This window comes from Anopheles cruzii, unplaced genomic scaffold, assembly GCF_943734635.1.
Source record: "Anopheles cruzii unplaced genomic scaffold, idAnoCruzAS_RS32_06 scaffold00704_ctg1, whole genome shotgun sequence".
Lineage (NCBI taxonomy): Eukaryota > Metazoa > Arthropoda > Insecta > Diptera > Culicidae > Anopheles > Anopheles cruzii.
Window position 1 is genome coordinate 1 of NW_026454293.1, and position 9,909 is coordinate 9,909.

The 9,909-nt window shown below is 48.3% G+C and overlaps 1 protein-coding gene across 1 annotated transcript; it reads left to right on the forward strand.

Annotated features, from left to right (window-relative positions):
* The first annotated feature begins 783 nt into the window (after positions 1 to 783).
* On the forward strand, positions 784 to 2,206 carry LOC128276187 (sin3 histone deacetylase corepressor complex component SDS3-like). Its single transcript, XM_053014654.1, has 3 exons — positions 784 to 943; positions 1,057 to 1,727; positions 1,964 to 2,206. The coding sequence occupies exons 1-3, from the start codon at positions 784 to 786 to the stop codon at positions 2,204 to 2,206; spliced, it is 1,074 nt and encodes a 357-aa protein (XP_052870614.1).
* The last annotated feature ends 7,703 nt before the right edge of the window (positions 2,207 to 9,909 follow it).

Genomic DNA, 9,909 nt, shown 5'->3' on the forward strand with positions numbered 1-9,909 from the left:
TTGGAGGCTGATATATCGTTTGTTTCGTGCCGTCTGGCACCGCAGTAATGTCGAAATTGTTTTCGAACGCTACTGTCACAGTTCGAATATTTGGTGATTGAGTGTAGGAACAAAAAGCAAAACAAGAAAATGTCTCCACATTCAGTTGGAGAGTTGCTATGCGAAACGAAGCGCGTTCGTTTTCCATCAAAACAGCGGTAAACACAGTTGGGGGTGTACGCAGTAGCTCTTTAGAAATCGGTGTCTTTCCTGTGCCTGCTTTGCCTGTGCCTGCTTTGTCTTGTTTTTCGAAGAAGGTAGGCCATAAAAATTCCGAAGTGACTATAAACTGCGTGGCAGCGCAATAGTATTCTTGAACAGTTTAAAGCCATTATACGTGCTTCGTATCGTTTCTTCTAACTTAGTAAAGACAAAGGCAGCGAGTATAGCTCGAGGTTAATAACCTAAAGACTGCTCAGTAAAGTGAACAGGACAAGCAGAGAGCAATTTTCTTCTCGGAATTTGATCGTAAGTAAGAAAGACTGTATTGCAGCTTACATTAGACTAAGAGCTAGAGCTGGTTCGTTTCTGGCGAGCAGAGAGCCAAGCTCGAGTTTTCTAACAATGGCTGCCGGAATGCATTCCAAATGATGTCATCCAGGGTTCCGTCGCTTCTTCTTTTTGCCCTTATGCTTTGCCCTTATGCTTTGCTTGCATGCTGACGGATTTGCAGTCGGATCAGACGCTAGGAATTGAAACCGTTCACCGGATCATCAGACGCCGAACGATCGGTAAGCTGCAAGCATGTCGCAATCTAAACATACGGCTGCAGGCGATTCCGGTAACGACGGGGGACCGTTAGACCACCAGGACAATGTTCAGCATACGGCCGGATTTACCAGGCGTCAGCAGTTTCCGATGCCTGAGCCGGACGATGATGACGACTTTGAGGACAGTGGCGAAGGTTAGTGCGCAAACATCGTCGGACCGATGGTTTGGTGCTCAGCTCTCCGGTTGTTGGTAATTTTTTTTCCGGTTCATTTTTGTTGTTGTTGCTCCGACCGCTGATGGCTGTAGGTACGGATGACGCAACCGAAGACGAGTATGCCAGCAGTCAACACCTGGAAATAAAGGAACAGATGTATCAAGACAAACTAGCTAACTTGAAAAAGCAAGTTCAAGAGGTTAAACATCAAACGCATGCGGAGTACATGAGGCGTTTGCGGTTTCTACAGGATGAGCTAGAAGATCGCTTGGTGCTGAACGACTGCTCGCAGGACTACCAAACTAGCTGCGCTGAGCGGGACTGCATTCTGGAGAAGAACGCCGCCTCCAAGGAGTACGAAGAGAAGAAAACGGAGCTTAAGGAGAATGTTGTGAACGATCTGGAGGACAGGAAGAAGATGATCGAGCACGAGTTCTCGACGATGGAACTAAATAGCGACTCCATCGACGTTAAGCCGACTGTGACGCGCAAGCTGCGCCGCCGTCCAAACGAACCGCTACCGGTACCTGAAAAGAGGCGTAAACCGACCACCGGTCAACTAATCTTTCTCCTCGACGACAAGGAGGTTGAGAACGATCTGAAGCTGATCTCGCGCGGGAAACCTATCTCTGGTCGCTTGCATCAGGCCAACGGTGGGGCAACGTCCGGTGGCGCCAGCAACAGTGGTGCCAGTGGCAGTGGTGGAACTGGCACCAGCGGCAGCAACATATCGTCCTCTGGGACGAACAGCAGTGGTGCAGGCGTTAGCCATTCCGCCGCTTCCGGATCCGTGTCTTCAAGTGTCGTTTTGCGTGCCAACGAGTCCGGTATGGAACAAAATGGGGCTTCGTCCAACGACAGAGCACAAAGTGTAGGTTTACAATCCTTTCGCACGAAGGATCCTACTTTTTATCCTCATCTCATGTTTTATCATTTCTAATGAACCTGCAGCTGAACCAATCGTTGACCAGCGCCCAGTATTCATCGGGGCAGCAGCAGTCGCACCAACCACTGATGGAAACGCGTATCGAGGACGGAAAGCTGTTGCACGAGCGTCGCTGGTTCCACCGTGGCCAGCCGGTCTTTGTGGAAGGCAAAGATCTGTCTCGCTTTTCGGCCAACATCTCCGCTATCGGTAGCGAGGCGATTTGGGTGAAGAAGACACTCGATGGTCAAAAGGTGCGCATCTTCTTGTCACACCTACGCCGCAATAAGGTGTCCATCAAGCGTCGCGCCAACTAATTTTACACCACACGGCTCACCGTGTTCGACACGCCTGTACAACCAAGCAGGGTTTTTGCGGCACGCGAAAACAGTATTCTCCCCGTTTCCCGTGTCGGTCTCCTGTCGGCACGACATCATATCGCATACATATCTTTTGACATATTGCTTAGTACTCTACCAGTGTACACTTTTTATTAATTATTGCTTGCTTACTTGTACATACTTCTATTTCATTATCATGAGAACAATATGTTTTATTCTCGGGTTTTTTTTTCCGTAACAATGGAACATTATTTATTTTTGGGAAAAACTTCCAATGAATATCCAATGAATGTTTTCGATTCCAATGAACTTGTTTGTTCTATATCATTTCATATCAATGATATAGATATCGGTTTTACCTGATGGTCAAACGTGGCGATCTGACTGACGCATCACTTATATTTCTCACATGATTATTGGTAATTATTTTTCAAATGATTTATTTGAATGCTTGAATCGCGATCATTGCAATGACATTATTCTTTCGTACCATGCTGAACGATGGTGTGTTGTTCCGGTGTTAGCCAAGAAAATGTGGAACAAATGAACTCGCTGAACAAATGGTTGGTGTCGCCAGAAAAGTCCAGTTCGGGATGAAACTGTGGCGCGCGATACTCTTTGCCGGCTTCCGGTCGCAGACCACCTTGCCAGGATACTAGAGTCGTGCCGTGTGAAAACGATACAATCGCGAGTATGAACTGCGAATCGAATCTGATTGAACATTCGCCTTATGCAAATGGAGTACCAAGCATAAGGAACAAACCAGAAAAAGAAACATACAGATTGCGCCTTGTGTGCCTGGGATCCGAAATAACTAAGTTTCTCTGATACCAGTTTCAATTTCAAAAAAGGCAGTTTGTAATGTTCAATAAAACCAATAGAAAACCAAAACTGCGGTAAAAGTGATCCTGCCATTGGCCCCGAAATCTTGCTGAGCAACAGTTTTGATTACCCTATCTTTGTCGTACTGTTTACATTGGTCTCTCGCCCGCAATGTATTTCAAGGCGCAGACTGGACCCATGCGGAATTCGTCGCGTTCTCATTAGTGTTAACAATTTATAAATACGCTCTAGTGCGTTCCTCGATGATTAAAAAATAAAAATAAACAACTATTTTTGTTCATTATTAGAACGGACACAGCCGTATCAAGCACCTACACCGAATCGACCTCTTTCGCATAGAAACAGGCTATCAAATAAAAAAAAATTGGGTTACTTTCGACGTTATCATCACAGTCAAAAGTATACAACGAGTACAGACAATAAATAAAAAGACCGCGTCAACTTTTGGAACTGTTTACATTGTATATAGCTGTAGACGTTTTTTCCGGATGTTGATTTATAGAGACGAATGAAGCCTCGAGCTCAAAGTCTCTATAATAACAACAACAACAACGGATGTTGATTTGTTTGAAGCTGTACTTGGATGCTTATCCTACCCCCTCGAGCCAACAATCTCACGCTGTCACAGGCCCAGCGCAACACCGGCTGTTGTTGTTTCATTCGCTCCTTCGAACATGTTTTTTCCTTTCTCGCTCTGTCGGATTTTCCATAGTCGAAACCATGGGGTCCGCTATGGAAAAATGTCGCTTCGAAGCGATGCATGCAGTGCTCAACGGTATTTGTGTGTGTGTGCGTTGGCGTTTAATGCGAAACGTCAAAGTTAGTTTGTTTTCATCGGCCAGAAGCGTAAGTATGGAAAACTGCGTAATTTTAATAACTTATTCGGTGCTGTTTCTAAGTTTACAGTTCGGATGGAGGATGCCGTAAATGATTATAAGTAAGTATTATGGCAGTGTTTGAAGTGTTCACGGGTCCTTTTTTTCCAATTACAGGTACCACGAAGTGAGCCGAGCGACGTCCCGTCTCGAGAAGGAAGCGCATGAAATGGTGCCGTAGGACGCTGGAGAAGGGTGTATGTACGTATAGTGGTGTTTTGATAGTGTTTATGGTTTGTGAGAAATAAAGGTTTTAAAATTTTAACAAAGTTTGTCGGGTATATTTAGATCCGAAACGTGGGCTAGGGCGGGAGGGGGGGAGGTATTGGATGAACAGAGTTCATGACACACACACACACCACTAAAGCGTTATACATGAAGCGTTTCAGCGCCGGGCAAAAAAACGCGTCTTCATATCCTCGTTAAAAATTTCTTAATGGAGCCTCCCCGCGGGCAAAGCGTTTCAAAAATTCATCCGTCACGCGATATTTTTCCCCGTTCCTACCCCCTCGAGCCCACAACCTCACTCTGTCACAGGACCAGCGCAACACCGGGTGTTGCCATTTCATTCGCTCCTTCGAACATGTTTTTCCTTTCTCGCTCTTCGAATCGACGCGTGGTTTGTGCGCATGCGCGGCCTCCGTGGACATAACACTTCGTGTAATAAGTCCCGATACTAACTATGAAATGTTTCAAATTAAAACTATGAAAAACTACGAAGTAAATGAAATAACTATGTTATGTTTTGAATTACATCAAATTATATTACATCTTACAATTAATTATATCTTATCTGAAGGTTGGTACTTCTGAACCTTGGTATATAAATGGTATTATTAGCACCATCTCTACGCTAGTCTCGGGACTTATTGAACGATGATACCCAAAGCGGTGTATGTGTGTGCGTTGGCCATCCAACTGTCAGTTCGGTTTGTTTTGATCGCAAGTATTCCAAGGAAAGTGATGACGCCTCAGAGCCAGCCGCAGTAAGTACCGTATTTTTCAATGTATAACGCGCACCCGTGTATAACGCGCACCCATATTTTAAGAGAAAAAATTTGGAAAAAAAGTTTTTTATTGTACATTTTTCAGATATGTGATATCCAACAAATACCCAATGATAATAATGTATTATGCTAAATAATCTAAAAAAAATCTATATTATTCTATAAATATTCTAAAGTAGACTAAAGATAAAATGCGTATACATTGCAAAAGACATACTACAGGGTGTTTCTTTACCGATAGATGATTTCATTTGGTTATAAAGCAAAAACGGCTGAATATTTTTTATTGGTTGAACTTTTATTTGAAAGGTTTATTCCTTCCATTTGATCAGAAAAGAACAATTTTGGTACAATGTTTACCACGATTGACAGATGTTTACCACGGAATACGACCATAAAAATGTACCTAAAAGGGCACATTTGTAAGTTTAGAGGAGACAAAATTTTTACTACCCTTGTATAACGCGCACCCAGATTTTAGAGCTAAAAAACTTGGGAAAAAGGTGCGCGTTATACATTGAAAAATACGGTAATAACCCAAAAATAGGATCATAACAATGAATCAAAGAGATAAATGAAAATGGGCGCAACCTGATCGGGCTCATAAATTGGAAGAAACAATCCGAAGAAACAAAACCAAGCCTCCACTAAGCCCAATAAACAGCGGGCTAATAAAACCGCAAATGAGCCACCCGAAAGGGCAAACACGTCATTAGAACACGGTCAGATGCGGGGGGTGGTGGTGCGTTATGATGAGACCCCAGCGTGCAATTTCCGGTTCCCATCGGAGCTTCGAAGCGCCCACTCTGGAGTCCCGCTGCGTTCCCCACTAGATTCCCGGCACCACAGATCGGTGTCAAATATCGCCAGTACCGCCAGTCGTTGCAAAATCGTGCATAGGTCGAATAGGTTACGCCGGCTGCTTTAGACCACTGCGAGGCTGCGCTCGCATCTTTCGGGTGGGCTCTTCATTCACCTTTTTGGGCCCCTCGAATGTTTCTCAAATCGGACTGAATGCGAAGTGAAAAACTGGAAACTAATCGACTAAAAAACTGGAAAGTCCCGATTAATATTCAACGAATCAGGTTCTTCTTCTTCGTTAACGATCGCGTCGAAGACGCCACCAGGCCGCCGGCACCGATCAGGTGAGGTGATTAGTATTCAAAATCGGCCTTCCTATGGCCCGGGCGTTGCGTGACACGACCGGAGGCCAGCTAGCAGAATTGAGCAGAAGTCAAAAGACCCCGAAAAAGAAAACCCATGCGATGCGCGACACACCGGTGGCCCCGGTGGAAAGGCACCTTCTCTCTCTCGTCGTGAGATACTACCGAAGCTGATGACATTTGACAAACAAACCGGACTCGCGGGGCGTAGCGGATCGTAGCAGCCCCGACGATAACGCCGCTGGATGAGCAGATGAGATATGGCCACCGGTGCCCACCCCACATTGGCACATATATTACATTTTTCTCCGGCGGCCAATCTCGGACGGGACGAGAACGTGTGGACGAGCGGGCGCGTCACGTCTAATGGGTCACGGTTTTGGTTACGGCCAGGCGAAAGGTGAAAGTAGAAAGGAGCCCGGGAACACCCCATGCTTCTATGCTAAATCCGGGGCCGATTGGGGCGACGCGATCTTCGAGAGACAACGTCGCCATCCACAGCATCCACCGGGGACGGGACGGGTTAGACTTGGTGTCACGTGACCTACTTGGCGCGGTGCCTGCCGTAGCATAGCCGGGACGTCCGGGACTTTTTCTCACGTCTGTGGAGGTGTGGTGTTCCTGTCCTCTGCCGATTCTTTCGCCCGATTATCGTTATGGACTGCTTCTGCGGGGTCTCTGAGACAAAGATGACTGATAGACATCGCCCCACGATAGGAGCAGCGGGTTCTGAAGTCGGAGTGGAATGAAGCAGACACACAGTTACACGCCAGAACGCTAATGAGGCCAACGCGCATTACGACGCGAAGATGAAGCCAAGGGGCTCGGGTTAATCACGGCTGCCGTGTGTGTATGTCCCGGGAGTGGGCATAAAATTGCGTCATGTTCTGCTGCTGCGAGTTCCGTTAGGAGGTCCATTTCATAGGGCTTAGGGGGCCCTGCGTTCTACATTCGAGGTTGTGGGTAATTTTTTACTTCTCTATCGTGCCCGTTACTTCCGGGGCTTCGTATCTTTATCGCATCACGAACCTGTATCTTCACCCTCTATCATGGCCATCATATCGGGGCTCAGTTTCGCAAGCCTTCCACTTCAGTGCAATGACACCGAAGGCTTCGAGTATGTTTACACCTTTCGCATTGCAAAAGCATCACACTCCGACTTCGTGGCGGTCGAGAGTTCGACAATCTCTCTATCTTATCCCCAGAGCCAGGCGCCCCGAGTGGCGTCTTGGGCGTGAAGATGTTTTCCTTTCGCACCTGTCCGCAGGTTTAAACAAATAGACAAACATTGACCACCCCACAATCACCATCAGCGGGACACAATCGGTCACGGTTGATCTGACTGTGAGCTCTGGGGGCGCCAGAGAGAGCGAGATTGTCTTGCCGAATGGAAATGGACCCCCAGCTTTACGACACTACTAAAACCCGAAATGTGAGTGCCAAGCGATGTCCCTGGCGCTGCCCGTGTCAAGTGGCGGCACCACTTCTCTATTGCTCTATCGCAGATCCAAGCCGACTGTGAGGCCGATTGTGTCATTGTACGGCAGCAAAGCAACATTCACATGTGCGCCCCGTCGTCGAACGATTGCTTAATGGCGGCCCAGGTCCAACCCGTTCCTCAACGCTCAAAACACGACCACGTGGCCGCGCGCGCGCGCCATTTTGCCAATGTTTAGCGCGATCGTAACGTTTGGTAAGAAAATATCTACAATCCACGCCCGGGAAACGGCCATTTCTCGTGTAAACAAAAAGCGAGAAGAACATCGGCGGGAACCAAGCGCCCGTTATGTTGCGTCTTATGTTTTGTAAGGTTCGGTGGGGGGACACCACGCTGATGTGTTGTCCAAATAATGGGCCGGTTGGTTGGCGGAGGAGGCACTTCGGCGTCTTGCGCTGGGCTGTCCCAATAGCGTGGCGCTTTTTATGTTTCACCACAAGAAAGAGGGCGCCGTAGTGTCCACTCTGTTGTTGTTGTATGGACGCGGCGCGCGTGAAACGATTTTTGGATGGATCGACACACTCGACCCAAAGGCGAGAGAGCCGGATTGCGGTCGATAATCAAAGTTGGAACTTTGACGTAGTCTGGGCCGCGAGGAAGTAAATATTTACTACACCCAGCACACCCAACAGACCCAACAATGTTCGGTAGTAAACAATCGTCGAAAGTGGAATGTGATGCCCTACGCCATCATAATAACATGGAGCGATGCAACAGGGCTGAGAAGGACCCTGCGAACTGATTGCATGATCTCGCGTCTTCTGCGGCAGCCCGAGGTCATTAACATTGGCAGGCGTAACGTCGGGAATCGATGCGAACGGATGGGGACACCACTCCGGATTGTCACTAATTTTTGGGCGAACCCAGGCATGTTTTGGCCATGCTCCAAGATCACCAAGAACACGCAAGCCGTCGATTGTTTTAGACCGAACGTCAGGGACCATGGGTATGGAAAGAAAAACAAACATTAGTTCCATACCGTGCGCCCCCGAGCCCGCTGATGGCGTGAGTTTGGAGCGCGTGTGAATTTTATGTGGTCACGCGAACACCGAAATTACACTAATTACTGTGACGCGAACGATTTGACGGTGCACCACAAGCGACACTCGGCTGCATTTCCACAACCCTTCCAGGGTGACGGGCGTCGCCGTGAAGGATCGATACAAATTAACCCATCGTGCTTCCGAATCGATACTCCGGGCCTTCGGGCACCCGGAAATCAATCTCCCTTCACACGCGCGCGGACGACTCCCGGTTTCAGTTTTACAATTCAAATTCTGCTCGCTCCCCCTCGCAGCCAACCAACTCCACGATATTCGATACCGCACGAGGGTGGCACAGCTGGCCGGGACATCGGTCCCCGCCGTTCTGTCTAATTCGCTTTGACGCCAATTAATTAAAATTATTCGAAACCAAACAAACGTCGGCCGCCGCCGCCGTTCGGTGCTCTGACAGGTACAGGAGGTCAGCGTTGCGGTATTAGTTACCGTTTGGCCGATGTGGCCATAAATTGACAGGTCGCCTCCGCGGTCCTACAACGAGTCGTAAATATAGAGAGCGGAAAACAACCGACCGGAGGGAGGTTCGCATTTGTCACCCCGGCGCAAGGAACTCTTACCGTATGGGATGCGTAGCTTGCTCTGGACATCTGGCACCCAGCTGTCAACGCGCGCGATGCACTGACTGATGACGAGGATCGTCGTCGGCACCAGCAGCCCCCAGAGCCGGCGGCCCGTCAGGTGCACCATCATCGTTGGCCGCGTTTGTCTGCCGGTTCTTCTTCGTTGCACTTCACTGTCACTTAGCGAGCTCCGCTGTAGCATTGTGTGGACCCGCAGGCGGCACTTGTGTTGCTTCACCTGCAGCGGAGCACCTGATGCTGAAGTTTGAGGTTCGTCCGATATTTTCCCCCGGCAGGGTTAGGACCCCGGTTGCGGTTAGGACGGTGGATGCCTCTTCACGACTTTACACTCATGTTCCTTCCCGGTTGCTGCTTCACTTTAACCACTCGCTGCGTCACGAACACGATCATTAATTAACATCCAATCGCACGGAACACTACCGACCGGCACTTTAGTGTCATAACCGTGTCTGCGTCACCATCTCGAACGTCGTCGTCTTCGTTGGCGTACTCTGAAACGGGAGGGAAACAATTTACACAAAAACCGATTAGTGACCGGTGGCCGGTTAGAAACCTGTCGGGTCTCCCCCGAGACCCACACCCGAGAGGGTTCGTTTTCATTTCCAATCATTTTTCGTACAGTAGCGCTGCCGCTACATTTCGCTACATGCA

What these genes read in the sequence shown, in the direction of transcription:
- LOC128276187 (XM_053014654.1), top strand. Translation starts at nt 784, where the DNA reads ATGTCGCAATCTAAACATACGGCTGCAGGCGATTCCGGTAACGACGGG. An exon ending in CTTTGAGGACAGTGGCGAAG is followed by an intron (nt 944 to 1,056) that starts GTTAGTGCGCAA and finishes TGATGGCTGTAG; the next exon opens with GTACGGATGACGCAACCGAA. An exon ending in CGAACAGCAGTGGTGCAGGC is followed by an intron (nt 1,728 to 1,963) that starts GTTAGCCATTCC and finishes GGGCAGCAGCAG; the next exon opens with TCGCACCAACCACTGATGGA.